The sequence below is a fragment of the Panthera onca genome, chromosome C1 (genome assembly GCF_046562875.1).
Source record: "Panthera onca isolate mPanOnc1 chromosome C1, mPanOnc1 haplotype 2, whole genome shotgun sequence".
Lineage (NCBI taxonomy): Eukaryota > Metazoa > Chordata > Mammalia > Carnivora > Felidae > Panthera > Panthera onca.
Genome location: NC_138346.1, coordinates 44,578,613 through 44,599,037, shown reverse-complemented (window position 1 = coordinate 44,599,037; position 20,425 = coordinate 44,578,613). Strand labels below are relative to the sequence as shown.

The window sequence follows — 20,425 nt, the reverse complement described above, 5'->3', positions numbered from 1 at the left end:
AAACCCACGAACTGAGAGATCATGACCTGAGCTGAAGTTGGATGCTCAGTCAACTGAACCACCTGAGCGCCCCTCTTTTAAACAAATCTTTAAGACTCAGAGGTTTAAACAAAATGTTAGTTTAATGGGTTCATGTTGTTAAACTACTTAATAAACAAAATCCCTCCTTGGTTTGTAAAGAGATTAAGTACTTCATCCAACATATAAATATTTTTACTGCTCTTTATACTTGCTCTATCAATCCTTATAGCAAATTAAATGTAATCTAATTCAGCCAAAGCATGGCCTACTTTGGGACATATTTTAATTTTACTAAAATACAGAGGTTGTTTTTGTTTATATGCTTCTTTTTGTCCCTGATCCTATGATCGCACAGATGAATATATTTAAACTGTATTTTGTCACTGTGTTTTAAATGTGATTATTTTGGGCGTGCCTGGCTGGGTCAGTCAGTAGAACATGTGACTTTTGATCTCAGGGTTGTGAGTTTGAGCCCCACATTGGGTACGGAACCTACTTAAAATAATACGTAAATAAAAATAAAAAGTTTAAAAAAAATAACTGTGATTATTTTGGTTCCTTTTCCTCAAAATCTAAGTATAACCTGAAAATATTGTCTAAACATTAATGTCCTGAATTGAAAGTGAAAGTTTTTGTTTGTGTATATTTTTATATTTCAAATTCTTACAAAAGTTACTGAATGTGACATTCATATAAAGGTACAGGGTGTTATAATACAGGAACATTCCCTTACCTACTTTGCATTTGTTTATACTTTGAGGACTACTTAACATCTGGACTCCTGTAACAGGAGACACCTTGCATAACCTTATGATAATAAAAAATCATTTGAATAAGATAGAGAGGAAAGAATGCTTTGGAAGAAAGTCCCTCATCAAGGTTTAAATCAACACACTAACGTAAGATATTTTGCAGCGTGGAATTAGCATTTGGGCATCAGTTCTCATCATCACGTGGACAATTCAGAGACTTGTACCCTTTTAAAAGGACTTTGTGTCCTTCTGTGACCTCCTTGTTAAAGACTCAGTGGTTGATTTATGGAAGATAATTAATTAAAGGCCACCTGATTAGAATTCATAGTCAGAATGCATTTTGTACAATTCTGAAAACTATCTTCAGTTTGTCATAGAAGGGTACAAGTAGCTGCTTTAAATTACTTTCTTTTGTAAAGGTAAAGCTCATATGACTGTGTATTTCTTTTTTCTTTATGTTTATTTATTTATTTTGAGAGAGAGAGAGAGAGCGTGCACATGAGTAAGTGTGAGTGGGGGAGGGGCAGAGAGAGAGGGAGAGAGAGAGCGCTCAACGCAGGGCTCAGTTTCATGAACTGTGAGATCATGACCTGAGCTGAAACCAAGAGCCGGACACTTAACCGACTGAGCCACCCACCCAGGCACACCTTAATTTTTATTTTTTAAAGCAGAATACAAAGTGGTTTTTTTTTTTCAATTTTTTTTTTTTTTCAACGTTTTTTATTTATTTTTGGGACAGAGAGAGACAGAGCATGAACGGGGGAGGGGCAGAGAGAGAGGGAGACACAGAATCGGAAACAGGCTCCAGGCTCCGAGCCATCAGCCCAGAGCCTGACGCGGGGCTCGAACTCACAGACTGCGAGATCGTGACCTGGCTGAAGTCGGACGCTTAACCGACTGCGCCACCCAGGCGCCCCAAAGTGTTTTTTTTTTAAGATGAACATTTTTTTTAAAAAATGAACAAGTTTATAAAGTAAAACACCAGATTCTATACCTTTCCTCATTTCCTGTCCCAGAGGCAACTACTTTCTTGCCTTTTAGGCCACTATTTTGATATTTATCTGTGTATTTTTAAATAAAATGCTCATATTCTTAGCTCTTGATTTTTCTTTTAATTGTTTTTTTTTTTAACGTTTATTCATCTTTGGGACAGAGAGAGACAGAGCATGAACGGGGGAGGGGCAGAGAGAGAGGGAGACACAGAATCGGAAGCAGGCCCCAGGCTCTGAGCCATCAGCCCAGAGCCTGATGCGGGGCTCGAACTCAGGGACCGCGAGATCGTGACCTGAGCTGAAGTCGGACACCCAACCGACTGAGCCACCCAGGCGCCCCTCTTGATTTTTAAATGTAGGCATTATCTACTGTCTTCTCACCTTGGAAGGTATGGGACTAACTCTTGTTTCCTGCCTCAGCTCTCTATACCTGTTCAATCTTCTCAGTTCCTATCTTCCCACTGTTGTTGGACTTTACATTAGTAGGACTGTGTAATCATAGCTGAGACATGTAGTAAATTATGGTTATTTTTTTTTCCTGTGCCACTTTTTGTTTTCTTGTGATGTTTTGCTTACCTAACTTTCTCTCTGCTTACCACTAATTCATCCCCAGTCTCTTCAACGTTGAGTTCCTCTTGACACATTCAGATGTCTTGTTATTCTGTCAGTGTCCTTTTGCTGTCAGAGCTCTCGGGGAGCCTTCAGACCTGCCACTGCTAGACCTGCTGCCCTCTCCATCTGGTGCACAGCTGTCATGCCGGGATCTGTGGTCACCAGTGTGCTTGTGTCCCTTTGCCTGTCTCCCACATCAGGTCTTTTTTTTTTTTTTTTTTAATTTTTTAAAAATGTTTATTTATTTTTGAGACTGAGAGAGACAGAGCATGAGCGGGGGAGGGGTAGAGAGAGAGGGAGACACAGAATCTGAAACAGGCTCCAGGCCTGTCAGCACAGAGCCCAGTGCAGGGTGCCAACCTCACATCAGGTCTTTAATGTCCTATATCCCCTGTCTTTTTCTTCATTTAGTCCACCCCCCTTTTGGGCGGGGCACACACAATCTGAGAAACATGAGAGGTACATTTTTTTGAGAAACTGCATATGTAAAATGTCTTTCTTTATTTCACCTAGAAACTTGAATAATAATTTAGCTGGCTATAGCTTCCAGTGTTACTGTTGAGAAATCTGAAGCCATCTCTGGTTCTTGATCCTTAGTATGTGACACATTTTATTCTCTGAAACTTTGTGGGGTCATCTGTTTGTCCTAGTGTTCTGAAATTTTAATGATGTGCCTTGGCTCAGGTCTGTTTTATTCTCTGTGCCTGGTGCTCAGTGGGTTGCCTCAGTCAGACAATTCATAGCTTTCAGTTCTGAGAAATTTTCTCAAATTAAAAAAATTTCCTTCTCTTAATTTTCTCTATTTTCTCTTCTTGGAGTTCTAATGTTTGTAGATACTTGACTTTCTGGATGATCCTATATTTGTCATGTCATTTCTGTCCTACTTTCATCTGTTTTCTTTTTTTCTTCTTCAGATTTTAGGTCAAGTTCATTTTTTGTTGAAAAAAATCATACAAATCAGTGACCTTTTACACATTGAACCCATCCATATAATAAAGAGCCAGATCAAAAACTATAAAATTATCAGCACCCTAGAGCACCTTCTAGTCACTACCTCCCCCAAGGGTAACTACTATTTTAAAAAGAAAACTTTTATTAAAACTAAGGTTTTTGTGGGGCGCCTGGGTGGTTCAGTCAGTTGAGTGTCTGACTTCAGCTCAGGTCATGATCTCACGGTCCGTGAGTTCGAGCCCCGCGTCAGGGTCTGGGCTGATGGCCCAGAGCCTGGAGCCTGCTTCCGATTCTGTGTCTCCCTCTCTCTCTGCTCCTCCCCCGTTCATGCTCTGTCTCTTTCTGTCTCAAAAATAAAAATAAACGTTAAAAAAAAAAAACTAAGGTTTTTGTTTTGAGATAACTGTAGATTCACATACAGTTGTAAAAAAATAATACAGAGATGGCCTGTGTATCCTGTGCTCACTTTTCCCCAATGGTAACATCTTGCACAACTTTAGTACAGTAGCACAGCCAGGATACATCTATATGGTCGAGATACAGAACACTGTGTCACCACCAGGATTTCTCATGCTTCCCTTCTGTAGCCACTCTGCCACTTTCCTCTTGCCTCTATTCCCTACTTAACTCCTGGAAGTCTCTTATGTGTTCTCCATTTCAGTAATTTCATCATTCCAAGGATGATTCAGGAATGGAATCATACAGTATGTAATCTTTTAAGATTGACTTTTTTCACTCTTTACAGTTCTCTGAGATCTGTTCAGGTTATTATATGAACCAATAGTTTGTTCCCCTTTTATTGCCGCATAATATTCCATGGTATGGATGTACCATAGTTTGTTGAACTAGTCCATTGAAGGGCATCTGGTTATTTCCAGTTTGGGGGTATTACAAATAAAGCTGCTATAAATATTTGGGGTTTTTTTAATGTTTATTTATTTTTTAGAGAGACAGAGACAGAGTGTGAACAGGGGAGGGGTAGAGAGGGAGACACAGAAGCTGAAACAGGCTCCAGGCTTTGAGCTGTCAGCACAGAGCCTGATGTAGGGCTCGAACTCACAGACCGTGAGATCATGACCCAAGCCAAAGTTGGACGCCCAACCGACTGAGCCACCCAAGCACCCCGTGCTATCAATATTTGTGTATTAGTATTTTGTGTGAAATTTTTTCATTTCTCTGAGATAAGTGCCCAAAAGTGCAGTTGCTGGGTCATGTGGTAGTCACATGTTTAAATTGTTAAGAAATTGCCAAACTTATTTCCAGAGTGGCTGTACATCCCCACCAGCAATGTAGGAGTAATCTAGTTTCTTTTTTATCCTTGTCAGAATTTGATGTTGTCACTATTTGTATTTTAGCCACTGTTAACATGTGTCATGATACCTTTTCATTAAATTTACACTTCCCTGATGGTTAATGACCATGAACATCTTTTCCTCTATCTATATGCATCTGTATATCCTGTATCTCCACTTTGATGAAATGTCTCTTCATGTCTTGTGTGCATTTTCTAATTGGATTATTTGGGGTTTGTTTTTTGTTTTTTGTTTTTTACTGTTGAGTTTTGACAATTCTTTATATATTCTAGATACTAGCCATTTGTTGAGTGTGTCTTGCAAATATTTTCTCCTAGTCTGTAATTTGTCTTTTCCTCCTTTTAGTAGAGACTTCTACAGAACAAATTTTTAAAATTTTGATGAAATCTAATTTATCAATTTTCCCTTTTATAAATCATGCTTTTGGTGTTAGGTCTAAGAACTCTTTGGCTAGCTTTAGAGCCTGAAGATTTCCTCCCAGGTTTTTTCCCTAAAAGTCATGTAGTTTTACATCTTACATTTAAATCCATGATCCATTTTGAGTTAATAATATTCATAAAAGGCATGAAACTTAGGTTGATGTTCATTTTTTGCCTATTGATGTCTAATTGCTCCAGCACCATTTATTGAAAAAGTTATATTTCTCTCATTAAATTGTTTTTGCATCTTTGTGAAATATCGGTTGGGCATATTTGGGTGGATTTATTCCTGGGCTCTCTGTTCTGTTCCATTGATCTGTGTGTCTGTTCTTCTGCCAATGCCACATAGACTTGATTACTGTGTAGCCATAATAAATCTTCTTTTTCAAAATTGCTTTAGCTATTCTTGTTCCCTTTTCTTTTTTTTTTATTTAAAAAAAATTTTTTTTAACGTTTATTTATTTTTGAGACAGAGAGAGACAGAGCATGAATGGGGGGAGGGTCAGAGAGAGAGAGGGAGACACAGAATCAGAAGCAGGCTCCAGGTTCTGAGCTGTCAGCACAGAGCCCGACGCGGGGCTCGAACTCATGGACTGCGAGATCACGACCTGAGCCGAAGTCGGATGCTTAACAGACTGAGCCACGCAGGCGCCCCTCTTGTTCCCTTTTCATGTAAATTTTAGAATAATCATGTCTATTTCAAAAACAAAAACAAAAACAAAAAAACCTTGCTCAGATTTTGGTAGGGTTTGTGTTAAACCTGTTATAAATTTTAAGAGAATTGAAATCTTTGCTGTGTTGAATGTTCCAATTCATGAACGTGGTCTGTCTCTCCAATTAATTAATTAACCTATTTATTTATGATAGGGGGCGCAAGTGAATGAGGAGCAGAGAGAGAGAAGCGGAGCTCACATGAAGTGGGGCTCATGCTCACCCAAAGTGGGGCTCGAGCTTACCCATTGTGGGACTCGAACTCACCGACTGTGAGATCATGACCTGAGCTGAAGTCAGATGCTTAATGACTGGGCCACCCAGGCCCCCACTATTTATTTAGATTTTTATTTCTTTCATCAGCATTTTGTAGTTTTTAACATATAGTCCTATGCATCAATTTATATTTAAATATTTCTTCTTTCTAGGAGATTTTGTAGATTTCTTGATATTTTCTACATGGTCTCATGTCAGCTGCAAATAGAGACAGTTTCTTTCTTTCTTTTTGATCTGTATACTTTTTGTTTTCTTTTTTGTCCTTATTGAAATGCCATTTGATTTTTGACAGATCAAAAAAGAAAGAAATATGCAACACTATGTTGCATAAGAGTGGTAAGACCAGATGATCTTGCTTTGCTCCTTTAGAGAAAAAAGTCTTTCACCATTAAGTGTAATGTTACCTGTACGTTTTTGTAGATGATCTTTATCCAATTGAGGAAGTTTCCCTATCTTCCTGTTTTTCTGAGACTTTTCATGAGTGAGTATTTAATTTCGTCAAAATCTTTTTCTGCATTGACTAACAGCATTATGATACTCTTTTTCTTCAGCTTAATGTGGATTTACATTGATTGATTTTCAAATATTGCACTAGCGTTGTATCCTTGGAATAGATCTCACTTGGTCAAAGTGTACAATTCTTTTTATATATTGCTAAATTTTCTTTTCTAATATTTTGCTAAGGATTTTTGTGTCTATGTTTATAAGGAATATTGGTCTGTAGTTTTCTGGTGTTTGCACTGTCTTAATATAAGATTCTGGGTTGATAATTCTTTTTTTTAAATATTTTTAATGTTTTGTTGATTTTTGAGAGGGAGAGAGACAAAGTGCCAGTGGGGGAGGGGCAGAGAAAGAGGGAGACAGAATCTGAAGCAGCTTCCAGGCTCTGAGTTGTCAGCACAGAGCCTGACGTGGGGCTCAAACTCACAAACTGTGTGATCATGACCTGAGCTGAAGTCGGATGTTTAACCGACTGAGCTACCGAGGCACCCTGATAATTCTTTTCTTTCACAAAATATATCATGCCACTTCCTTCTGGTGTATATAGTTTCTAATGAGAAATCTGCTATCATTTGTTTTTCCAATATTGGTAAGTTGTGAGTCCTGTGTCATTGCTTTCAAGATTTTTTCTTTGTCTTTGATTTCCATTTTGACTATGATGTGTTTTGGTGTGGGTTTCTCTTGTTTGGAGCGCATTCAGTATCTTGAATCTGTAGGTCTTTTGCCAGCTTGAAAATTTTCATCTTTTATTTCTTTGAGTAGTTCATCTGTGCCCTTTTCTTCTCTTTCCAGGACTTTGATGACATGAATGTTCAATCTTCATGATCCCACAGGTCCTTGAGGCTCTGTTAATTTTTTTTTCCAGTCTATTCTCTCTGTTGTTCAGATTATGTAATTTCTATGTTCTGTCTTTCAGTTCGCTCATTTTCCCTCTCTCCTCCATTCTGCTGTAGAGTCCATCCATTGAGTTTTTTATAGTTTGGTTATTGTCTTTTCCAGTTCTAAAATTTCCATTTTGTCTCTCTTTATATATTACATTTTTTGCTGGGACTTTCTATTTCTGTGCCTCAGCTTTCTTCTTTTCATTTTTTTAAGTGTGTTTGTAATCATTTGCTGAAGCAGTTTTTGAAGTCTCGTGGGTTCTTGGTATGCATTATTTTTTATTGAAATTTGGACACTTTGGGTATTATGTTATGAAACTGTGGGTTGTATTTAAGCCTTCTGTTCCAGCTGGATTTTTCTGACATGCTCTAGCAAGGGAATTGGAGATGTTGCCTCAGCACTGCCAGATGGAAGTAGAAGTCCAGGTTCCCCACTCAGCCCCTCATGACACCTGAGGGTGAAGGAGCTCCTTGTTACTGTGATGTAGAGATGGGTGTTCTGACACCCCATTAGGTGTCCACCGATACCTTCCTGGCTGGAAGGAATAGGAATGCCTCGTTACTGCTCCCCGTGTGGCTTCCACTGACACCGTAGTGCTGGGTGGTGGCAAAAGTCATGAGTCTCTATTAGACCTCTTCTGACACCACCTCAGGTGGGAAAGGTAGGGGTATCTTGTTACTAACAGGTGGGAGTGGAAGTCCAGGATCCCCCTGTGTTCTCCACTGATGCTGTTGTGGGGATATGATCTCATCACCACCTAGCAGTGATGAAAGTCCCAGCGCCCTACTTGGTGTTCTCTGATGCCACCTCAGCTTAGGGGTTGAGGTGCCCTCTTGTAGCCTGGTGAGGGTGGAAGTCTGGGCTCCTGTGCAGCCTTTGTTGGTGGAGGTGGGAGTAAGGCCACATTACCCTGATCTCCTTCTGTGGTATTTGGCTGGAGTAGAGCAGTTATTACCTAAAGCTTTCTATTTTTTCTAGGCTGCATTTTCCCTCATCCTTAAACCAGAGAGGACTTTGGTTTTTGTTGTTTGGTTGGTTGGTTGGTTGGTTTTGGTTTGCATTCATTGGTATTTCCAAGTTCTGTAGCCCCACTCATCCCCATGTTCTTTGGGTACCAAGGTCCCTAGCAGGTCTGCCTTCTGTCTGTCTTTCAGAGTCTTCTGTATTTGGTTTATATATAATGTCCCAGTTGTACTCAGCAGGAGCAGTATGGAAAAGTGTGTCTACTTCATCTCTTTGGAAGCAAAAATGTATCCTGACTTTAATACCATCAGTTAGTTTGCCTGCTTTTGTAACTCTGTATAAATGGAATCATACAGTGTGTGCTCTTTTGCTTCTTTCTTTTCTCAGTCCATATTACGTTTGTGACATGCATCCTGGTCATTGCATGAAGTTGTAGTTTGTTCATTTTTACTGCTATCCAGTGTTTCGTTATGTGAATATAACATACTTTGTGTATTCTGCTGTAGACAGGTTGTTCCCAGTTTTGAGCCATTAAAATTGTTCTGCCGTGAACATTTTTTGTAGATGTCATTTGGTGAATAGATTACTACTCAATACGTATCTAGGACTTGTCATCAGGTATACATTCAGGTTTGATAGCTATTCCCAAACTGTTACCAAAGTAGCGTATCCATTTACATTCCTACCAGCAATCTGTGAGCATTCCGGTTGCTTTGCCTCCTCACCAACACTTGGTATTATCTTTCCTATTTATTTTAGCCATTTTGGGAATATGTTGTATTGTTGCATTTATGAATAAGTCTTTTTCTATCCTAAAATCTTCAAGATATTTTTCTGTTTTATTCTAAAATTATGTTACTTTATCTTTTACTTTTATTTATGTTTTATTTAAAAAATTTTTAAAGTAAACTCTACTCAAACATGAGGCTCAAACTCACAACTCTGAGACCAAGAGTCACATGCTCTACTAACTGAGCCAGGCAGGCGCCCCTGTCTTTTATTTTCAGATATACAGTCCATATGGAATTGATTTTTGTATATGAAGTGAAGTGGAAGATCTGTTTGTTGTTGTTCTTTTTCTTTTCTCTAAGAAGTTGCCTCAAATTTTTCTTTTATATCATCCCTTACTTTGACATTTATGCTCTTTTTTTCCACAAAAACATTTCCATAACTTTTTCATTCAGGCATTCCTTTCATTCCCCTCCTCTTCCTTCTTTACAAATATGTATTATTTTTCATAGTTGCATTTCTTTTCCTATTGCTGAAGATAACATATTTAGAAGTATTTTCCTCCCCACATAGCTCCTATTTTCCCCATGTGTTTTTTTGTTTTTGTTTTTGTTTTTTGTTTTTGGCAGTTTGTTTCGGTTCTTTTTTTTTTTTTTTTAAGTTTATTTTAAGAAAGAGCATGAGTGGGAGACGGGCAGAAAAAGGGGGACAGAGAATCCCAAGCAGGCTCTCCATTGACACCAGAGAACCCAATGTGGGGCTTGAATTCACAAACTGTGAGGTCATAACCTGAGCCAAAGTCGGATGCCCAACCAACTAAGCCACCAGGCGTCCCCATGGTTCTATCTTTCATGTAAGATACTTTCCTCAAATGTCTTATAATTCTGGGTGACTGATCATATCTAGTGACAGGGCTTGATGATGCTGGGCTTCCATGTAGAGGGATTTGGTGGGATGTTTAGTTAGGGAGGCTTCAGTATCAGCATCTCCAGAGAAGAACCTTCCAGTTTCCTGCCTAGAGGATGAAAGCCTTGCCAGCTTCTGGGAACCTTCTGAGAGAAATGGGATGGAGATTTGGGACAGGTCTAAGGCTTGGAATCAGCATGTATATGTTCACTTCCTGCCCTGTTTTCAGTATGGTACCCCTACTCTCAACTCCAGCTATTTCTGTATGACAACAGAACTTGTTTTATCCTCTCCAGAGGAAAAAACCTCTACTTGTTTGGTGAGCCACGTGGAGTGGAGAAGGGGATTGGGTGTCCTGAGTTGGTGTTCAGATTTTCAGTCAACTCCATTGACAGCAGCCTCCCCTCCCTGCCTCTGTACACACACACACACACACACTTCCTTGCACTTCAACCTGATATGGCCAACCTATGAGCTTTTGAAGGATTCTGAGTAATAAATTATTCCACTGTCAGCCAAGGTTTCTGTTTTCTTAGGTCTACTAAGTTATTTACCAATTGTCTAACTGTATTCTGGCTTCCAGAATCTTATTTTATTTTTCCATTTACAGGCGCTTTAATTCTCCTAGCTTGGACTATTGGATTTTGACTTTAAAAATATGTGTGTGTGTGTGTGTGTGTGTGTGTGTGTGTGTGTGTGTGTGTGTGGTCATTTTAGTGGGGTTTAGGGTTGGAGGCCAGATGTACACAACCTGCCATCTTCACCCCGAAGTGCCATGAAATTTTATACACTTGAAAAAGAACAAATATTTCTTTTAAAGTTTGAGCTCAGAAATGAAAATAATTTAGAAAATAAGTCCAAAGGAGAATTATTGTTATTTTCAGGTGATGAGATGGAATTGGAACCGACTGGGATGGGTGAAAGCACTAATGATGAAAAAAAATAAATATAGAACATTGAGGAAAGTCTTTCAGCTGGACAGCAAAAGATTGGATTTTGCTTTTCCTTCAAGTTTTGCAGGGAAAAAAGGTCCCTTTCACTCCAGGAAAAACATGAGTTGGGAACTAGTGGGGGCGACACCACATTGTGAATGCACTAAATTCCACTGAATCATTTACATAAAATGGTTAATTTTATGTTATGTGAATTTTACCTCAAATAAAAAATTTTCTTAAATCTAAACATAAGAAACACACAAACATTTTCAAAACTTAACAGCTATTTTGACACCTGGCTTTTGGGGGTAAAAGATAAGTTGACTTACTACACGGGTCTCATTAAGTTGTGTTTCTATTGTCTGCCTAGGAGCTATTTTTAAAATGTTTACAGGCATGATTCTGGAAGATTTTCAGAAAGTTAGTCTTCGTTTTGGGAAAAGGGAAAGCAAGATCTATTCCAAGGGGTAGCAAAATGAAGTTATTTCTCTCTGGCTTAGAAGGTGAAAGGAAGTAATACGTATTTAATGTATATGCCTCCTACATCAGAATATATTCATTGCAGCATGACAGATCTTGATGCAAGCAGGACCTTTTGGCTCTTTAATTCTCTGTATAATGGAAGAAAGGGAAATTCTGGTGGAATGTGGCACAGTTCCTATAAATTTATACTATTGATATATTACTTATCTTTTGTATGAAACACCCTGTCTTATAAAAAGGCAACATTTTATTGCCCAGAATGTAACATTTGGCAGTTTATTGTGGTTATTAGAGTACACACTTAAAGCCATAATATTAGGGTTCAAATCCTCACTCTACCACTTACACAAGTTGTTTAAGCTCACCATGCCTCATTTTTCTCATCTGCAACATGGAGAAGATAGTAGGGACTTTGTGATCAGTATGAATTAATACATTTAAAGATCTTTATGTGTTGCCTGGCATAGAGTAAGTGCTCACTCAATAAATGGTATCTGCCATTTTTTTCCTGACATTTTTTAAAACTATAATCCATAAAAGCACAGCTGGAGAAACATATGCAGTATAAACAGTGTGAGGACTGTCTCCTTACCAGGGTATCTGTCATGGCTGTAGTGACCAACTCCAATTGCAAATGTGCATTTTGCTCCCTCATTCTCATTACATTTGTGGTTGTGGTTAAAAGCTTATTTCTACTTTTCTATAGAAACTTAATGGTTGTAGCTACCTTTATTTCCTAAAAATTCTGTACCTCATAGTGCATTGGATTTGTTTGAAAAGTAAAACCAATAAACTATAAGGACTATTTATTTTCAATTCTCTATATTTGGTTTAGACATAATCCCTGTCATTTGTACATTTTCACTAGACATCGATGAAAAAGATTTGAGATTGAACCGGAGCCATAAACTTGCCATTAGAACATGTAATTTGTCAGTCAGTGGCCACAAAGAGTATTTGATGTTTTGAAAGCTATTTTTCTTTTTTAGTATTGTATGACTGCAAGTGACAAATGGGAGAATTCTCTCTCATAATTATTATTTTTAGTAGTTTGAAACTCCTCAGTTTCTTGCAAGATGAAGCTCTGTGCTTAAATGTTATTTTCATACTAAGCCATCTTTTAAATTTTACTTTACAGATCAACAATAAAAATTTTGAAAGTCACAAAACTTTAAAATTTTCTGATGGTGGTGAGAAGCCATGGCGGCAGATGATAAAGTTGCCATCTTAACCGATGATGAAGAGGAACAGAAGAGAAAATACGTGCTTGCTGATCCCTTTAATGGTATTTCCAGGGAACCCGAACCACCTTCAAATGAAACACCCACCTCCACAGAAACATCTGCTCTTCCTGAGGAGGAAGTAGACTGGATAGAGAAACATTGTGTTAAAATAAACAATGATCTTCTGATATCCAAGGTCTTCTATTTTTTCTTTTACTCTGCATATGGCTCTCTTTACCCACTTCTGCCTGTGTATTATAAACAGCTGGGAATGTCACCAAGCCAGAGTGGATTGCTAGTAGGTATCCGATACTTCATTGAATTCTGCAGTGCCCCATTTTGGGGTGTAGTTGCAGATCGCTTTAGAAAAGGCAAAATTGTCCTCCTCTTTTCTCTTTTGTGTTGGGTTTTATTCAACTTGGGCATTGGATTTGTCAAACCTGCTACCTTGAGATGTGTACCAAAGATTCCCCCAACGTCTCGTCCCACCAACTCAAGTCATCTGTTAACTATCCCGCCAACCAATTCTTCCATTACCACATCACCAAGAATGCGTGAGAAAAGGAGCCTGCTCCCTTCCACTTGGCCAGTGATATTAGAAACAGAGCCCAATGTCACCGAAACTGTCATCTTTTCGACAGCTCCAAACAAGACCAGTGCACCCACCCCACAACCTCAGACAGATGAAATTACTGACCATATTATGGACTTGACCTTGAATCCGAGCACGGCAACCCCTGCCTTCCTGGGAAATGTAACCAGAGAGACGACCACCGCTATTGTCACTACCACCAAATCTTTACCTTCTGATCAAGTCACTCTTGTTTATGATCAACAAGAAGTTGAGGCTATATTCTTGGTAATATTGGTAGTTGTCATAATAGGAGAATTTTTCAGTGCCTCTTCTGTCACCATTGTGGACACTGTAACACTTCAGTATCTGGGAAAACACAGAGATCGCTATGGATTGCAGCGTATGTGGGGCTCCCTGGGCTGGGGCCTGGCGATGTTGTCTGTGGGCATTGGGATTGACTACACACACATAGAAGTGATCATTGATGGAAAGGGGTGTAAACCCCCTGAATATCGGAACTACCAGATCGTTTTTATTGTCTTTGGGGTTCTCATGACCATGGCTTTGATTGTTGCCACTCAGTTCCGGTTCCGCTACAACCATTTCAAAAACAATGAAAATAAAGGAAAAGAGGTGGAGATCCCTCAAGTGGAGAGAAACAGCTCTACAGAGTCCTCTGAGGAGACACCAACCACCACGAGCCACTCACAAGCCTTCAACTTTTGGGACTTAATCAGACTGCTTTGCAGTGTGCAGTATGGCTCGGTGTTGTTCGTGGCATGGTTTATGGGTTTCGGATATGGCTTTGTGTTCACCTTTCTCTACTGGCATTTGGAAGACTTGAATGGAACTACAACTCTCTTTGGGGTCTGTTCAGTCCTGAGTCATGTGTCTGAGCTGACAGCTTATTTTTTTAGTCACAAGCTTATTGAATTGATTGGCCATATCAGGTAAGAACATGCTTATTATTGCTGCCCCTCAGCAACTGAACCTCATCTTTTTAGTTCACAGCTCTTTTTAGCACATAGAAACTGTAATTTGTGTTGGGGTAAGGCTGGAACGGGAATGAGATTTCCTGTTGCTCTTCCTCCTCAAAATACAAACAAAATGAAGGAAGTAATGAACCTACTTGGATTATCTAAAACAAACAAAAAATGCTGCTTCCTCTTTGTATGCCAGGAGGCTCTTGGAATAAATGTTTTCAGGTATAGGAGCACCAATGTAGTGAACTAGATTATGCTGTGGACCTCGAAGGGTCCACTTGTCCCAGGCATTTGTGAAGGAGGGTTTAAGTGGATAAAGTGGATTAGGTTTTTTCAGCCTTCAGTTATTCTCAGCCCTTGTTATATATGGTGTTTTATGAAGATATCCAAATTATTTAATTAGGCTGTGATATGACCCATCATAATCCCTAATCCATGATACTACATAGAGAAGATTCTTACATGATTTTTTCCCCTGATTATTACATCAGTCTCTGCATTTTTGTCTGCCCTGAAGACATGGGGCATTTAAAAATCTTTCTTTCACCTAAATTTCCCGTATGATCTTTTTAGCCAAAAAAAATCTATAAATGCCTGCTGTTTCTTGTGTAATTTTCCTCACCATTAATGTTTGTCTGAAGTTGATTGAACAGTACCTTGCTCTTTATAAGTCTTTCTTCTCTGTTGTTGGTCTAAAATGTACAGCTAGCTACACTTAAGCCTTCTTAAGTAGAAAAGTATGGCATGTCTGACCCTAAAATTTGAAGTTGCTATGACTGAAAGAGAGCAACCACGCGTGTTTGCGTGTGTCTGTGTGGTAATCATTAAATCTATTTCTGTGAGAAATTAAAAAGGAGAAATAGGCACTGACAAGATTTGAGAAACAGTGACCTTTTTTCCTTTCCTTTCTCTTCTATTAACTGAAGATTTTAATTAGTTAATAACTTAAGTAATTTGATTTAAAGTTTCAACCTAGAATCATTCTTTTCCCCCAAACAATTGTGAATATTTTTTTCTTGTTTGGTTGCTTTTGCTTTGGGAGGCTGTGTCCTACTGCTTTTGTTTCTCAAATCTTTGACCCCTTTGTTGTCACTAAACAAAGCCAAGCATTGTATAGATGGTTCCCAGACCCACAGGGTCCCCAAGGCATATTCAGTGGGTCCAATGTGAAAAGAGTCTTAGAATATTAAAGACTTGGAAGGTCCTTTAACTTTGTCCAGGTAGTGTTTACATTCTCTGAGCTGTGTGGATTCACCATGATGCATAGGATACTTGTCTTCAGCAGGAGTGTATGAGTGACTTCTCTCCTCAACTAATAGCATCTTTAAAATCACAGTCATTTGGACTGGGCACGTGTGGGCAGGAGGCGAGGCCACCCGGGCCTCCCTTCCTCCCCTCTGGCCCCCTGGGGTGGTGGGGGGGTGGGTGAAATGTTAAAAAAAAAATAACAGTCATTTATTCCCAGAGAGGTACTCAGGCCTTATGAGTGAGTGGTGTTCCTAGATGTCATGGTTTAATCAATTAATTTGAATATTGAATATTAATTTGAATAATTGAATATTGACTCAGTACAGAGTATGAGTGTGCATTCTATTTTCAAAAAAACTGTTAGGCTCTTCTCACATGCTAAGAAAAGAAGTTTCTTCTCTGTCTCTGCCTTTTGTCTAAGGTGTATATTTTCATGATAAAATCCTGGGAGATTTACTACTAATTTTGGTAATTACATGAAACTTACCCTTGTATTTCCTGAGCATTTTTAGTTGTGTTTCCTTTTTTCCTGAGCATTACTAGTTACTTATTACTTAAAAACCTACAGCTCAGTTAACCTTAATTTTCTGGCTTTTATGTACAGAAAACATCTTCCTTTTCTTATTTAATGATGTGATGGAAGAAAAAGGCTCTTGTGGTCACATTGCTGCCCCCAAGAGTCTCCTGGGATTCCATTCATTAATTTGTGGTCATTTACCTCTTTTGGGTTTTGATTCTGTCCATTAAATGTATTATCCTCACTACTTTTGTAAGATCCTAATAGCTGTAGCGAGATTATGCTCACTGTTCAAGTAAACAGATATGTTTCTTTTGATGAGAATTTGGGGAGCCCAGTCAGGTGGTGGTGATTGAGATTTGGGGGCTTGAAAGTGTGATGATGACAGTTGTAAACATTTCACTGGAATTCTGCCATACAGTCAATAGTTGACAAAGAGATTATGTTTCTATGAATTGATAGTCTTTTATGTACTCCTTATAGGATCATAAGGAGGGATCTCCCTGTGGCTCTTATGTATGCACATATAGTTTTTTTTTCAATACTCTGACTGTCTTATTGTTTGTTTTTAGGAGTCTGAACCACCATAAAGATGGTAAATACCCTAATGTAGCCCAAAGTGGATTTTCCACAACTTTTTAATATAGATTCATAATGAAGAAAAATATCATACCAGAAAACAGTTTTTTAAAATAGCATGTCCAGGGGCACCTGGGTGGCTCAGTCTGTTAAGTGCCCAACTTCAGCTCAGGTCATGATCTCACAGTTTGTGAGTTCAAGCCCTGCTTCAGGTTCTGTACTGACAGCTCAGAGCCTGGAGCCTGCTTCAGATTCTGTGTCTCCCTCTCTTTCTGTCCCTTCTCCACTCTCACTCTGTCTGTCTCTCTCTCTTTCAAAAATAAATAAACATTAGAAGAAAAATATTGTAAAAAATAATAAAATAACATGTCCACTTTTGAAGTACTTAGCATTTTTTTTTTTTTTTTTTTAATTTATTTTTGGGACAGAGAGAGACAGAGCATGAACGGGGGAGGGGCAGAGAGAGAGGGAGACACAGAATCGGAAACAGGCTCCAGGCTCCGAGCCATCAGCCCAGAGCCTGACGCGGGGCTCGAACTCACGGACCGCGAGATCGTGACCTGGCTGAAGTCGGACGCTTAACCGACTGCGCCACCCAGGCGCCCCGAAGTACTTAGCATTTTAATAGTTACACAGTTTGGGTCCAGTTTTTCAGGGGATAAACTATCAGTCTAACCACACACACACACACACACACACACACACACACACACACACACAGAAGTGATTTCTAGTTTTGATCTTGGATTTTGTTCTTCTCTGGAAAGTAGCTTTCTCAGGCAAATAGGATAATGCTGACTATTTCCACTAAAAGAGGTAAATTTCTTTTGATGTGAAATCACATGACTTTGGAATTTACAGCAAGTATATTTCTAGGCTAATTTATGTAAAGGTGATAACTAGACTTCTTTAACTAGAAATATAAATGTATCTTAAGGATACATTTATGCTGCTGAATGTTTTAACAGCTGTGAGTAGAGCTGAGTTCAAAATACATTGCAATTAATCATTTGTAAATTTGTAAATCATTGCTATCCAGTATTAGGCCATCACGTATGTTATTTGATTTAAATTTGTTTAAATTTTAAGGGATACAAAAATCTACTCAATCAACTCTGACTTTGCCCTAAAATTCTTGCACTCAAGGTCAGTTTTGCCATTCAAATGTCATTTGGAAGGGGTTATAGATTAACCATGCTTAGCCATTAATTACTACTTAATAGTAGCTAAGTATCCCAACGAGCTAGCCAGTCAGCTTGGGAAAGAAGCAAACAGCAAGAGGAAGAAAGCACAGGTTTTCCTGGTGCAAGAAGACCAAGAACAGAGAACAAGACGCTGGGCTACCAGCTGAGGACACAGGACATAGGACGTGAAGTTTTGTCATTGGAGGAACAGCAATCAGCATTATAAGAAGGAGGAAACACTACTGTCGAGGTGGGGTGCTCGGGGAAGCCTTCACAGAGGAGGCGGAATTCGAGCCTGCCATTGAAGGATTTAGAGAAGATCGTGTTTATTTACTTAAGTTTCGCTGCTTCTCCTCTCCCTTGTTCTACCATTATATTAGCTAAGTCTAGATCTGCTGGCTGTCAGATCCTATTCTCACCCTCCGTGGCAGGGTGCTGATTCCTGCAGGCTGCTTCTCCCAGGACCTGGTCTCCTGGCTTCTGCGTGGGTTCAGCCCATCCAGTAGTTCTCAACCAGCAAACATAGGAGGAATGCTTTCAGGACTCCTGCTGCTCAGGCTGCACTCAGACCTGTTACTTACGGCTCCCTAGGGTGAACCCAGGCATTCACACTTCTTCAAGTTCCCTGGTTGGTTTTGGTTGATTTCATCGTGTGACCAAGATTGCTAACCACCAAGCTGGTGAGAGGCACAAGTGGAGGACTAGAGGGAGGGAGGGAGGAAGGGAAAAAATCCAGGGCATTTCCTTCTTTTTAGCTCCTGCAGTGTCTTCTGTGAGTTTTGGCAACTGTTCTCTTCGGTCCTTTCAGGTGGATCTTTCCCAGCTTTGGAGACTTTCCTCAGAGGCAGATCAGTGCTCAGCCACTGTGGCTCTCCGCACAGCCCTCTTCAATCTCTACCCTGCCCCCCAGACTCTCAGTCTTTCTCCTCAGCTCTGAAGACCCCTGTGCCCTGTCAGGCAGCGTCTCTCAGAGCTGCTGTACCTCCCTGTGGCCCACCACCATGGGTGGCCCTGACCCCTGCTAACATGCCCATTCCCGTCAGCCTTCCACCATGGGCCTGCCAGAGGCTGCCTGAGTTCCCTCACCAGACTGGGCTTCTCAACACTTCCTTGCAGTTCTTGGTGAAAATGCAAAAAAGAGTGTGGACCTTAAGCAACTTTTTTCTCTTCTCATTTTTTTCAATGTTCATATGTTTTTGGGAGAGAGAGAGAGAGGCCGACCGACCAACGCCACGAGGGAGGGGCAGAGAGAGGGAGACTGAGAATTCGAAGCAGGTTCCCGAATGTCAGTGCAGTGTCTGACGTGGGGCGCAAACGCAGCCACCCAGGTGCCCCTGTCTTCTCATTTTTTAAAGGAGACTTAATTTTCACAGTAAATTTGTAGTTAAGTAATACATTCTCTACAGGAGCAAGTATTTCTCTTACTTAAAGATCAAAACCCTGCATATTTGTTCAGTTTAGCGGAACGTCTATTTAGGCTTAGAGAACTGCAGGTTCATGGGATGTAGGGCCTACCACTGAAAGGACTGGGAGATTCGAGGCCAGGTGGGTGCTGGGATTAGGAATGCAAACTTTATCCTGGAGGCAGTAGGGAATCACTGCAAGGTTCAGAGCAGGGGAGAGTCATAGATTTTTATTTACTTGCAAAGCAGTAGGTAACTTTGAAGCAGGGAACCCACTGAGAGGGTTCTTAAAATAGTCCAAGGGAGAGCTGAACAGGGAGAAATGATACAGACCTGAACTACAGCAGCACCAACAGAAATTGAGGGAAGGGATGGATTTGGGAGGTAAAATTAACAGAATGGTTTGTATGTGGGAAATAAAGTAGAGTTCCCCATGTTTCCAGTTTGGGTATCCAGTGTCCAGTTTAGTGGTTCCTCTAAATCCAACAGGAAATTCAGGAAGGAGATGCAGATTCGGGGCAATGCAATCTGAATCATAATTGGGCTTGAAATTGGAACATCTATTTGGGAATGTCTAACAGAGAGTTGATTATTCCAAGCCTGAAGCTTAAGCTGTATCTCCAAGCTTAGGATTGGGGATATCGATTTGGGACAGTTGAAACTGTGAACACAGATAAGATCAGCAAGGAAATTTTGTGGTCAAAGAAGAGAAATGGGCTGAGGAAAGTCAATTACGGTGGTCTCCAAGATCTATTCTTATTGAAATGTTGGTCTATGCTCTATAGCTTAAAGTGTGTATTCTCATGCTTAAGAATATTTTGTGCTGGGGGAGTGTGCGGTATGGTATTCACTGTAACCTTTTTCCATCTTGCTTTAGGAGGAAATGACCTTCTGAGCTCTTCTCCAATCCCATCTCTTGAGCCAGGCACCCTCTATGAGTGTTTATAAGTGGACTTAAAACATAAACAAGGAAGAGAGAAAAATAAAGGGAGAGGAATGTAAGGAGCAGAAATAGAAAGAAAGAAAAGTAGAGAAAGGAAATGCTGTTCTCTCGAGGGGAGGGGATGGTTTCTTCTTGTCCTTACTCATGAAAGGCACTGCCACATAGTGGTTCCAGACACAGGCTTAGAGTCCCATTGCCTGGTTTCAGAGCCCGGCTTCGCCTTTTGGAACTGTGTGGCTGTGGACAAGTTATGTAAGTTTTTGCATCTCTGTTTTGTCATCTGTAAATAGGGATACTTTTAGTACCTACATCTTAATTGTTGTTT

The 20,425-nt window shown here is 39.8% G+C and overlaps 2 protein-coding genes across 4 annotated transcripts in view; one reads left to right on the top strand and one right to left on the bottom strand.

Annotated features, from left to right (window-relative positions):
* NEMP2 (nuclear envelope integral membrane protein 2) overlaps positions 1–20,425 on the bottom strand; it is a 174,245-nt gene that overhangs the window by 78,852 nt on the left and 74,968 nt on the right. The window lies entirely within an intron of this gene.
* Positions 1–20,425, top strand: part of MFSD6 (major facilitator superfamily domain containing 6) — a 78,549-nt gene that overhangs the window by 14,295 nt on the left and 43,829 nt on the right. For both annotated transcript variants that reach the window (XM_060622393.3, XM_078451083.1), the window contains exon 2: positions 12,585–14,193. In XM_060622393.3, the coding sequence (XP_060478376.1) occupies positions 12,647–14,193 (1,547 nt within the window). In that variant the 5' untranslated portion in view covers positions 12,585–12,646. The remainder of the gene's footprint in view (positions 1–12,584; positions 14,194–20,425) is intronic.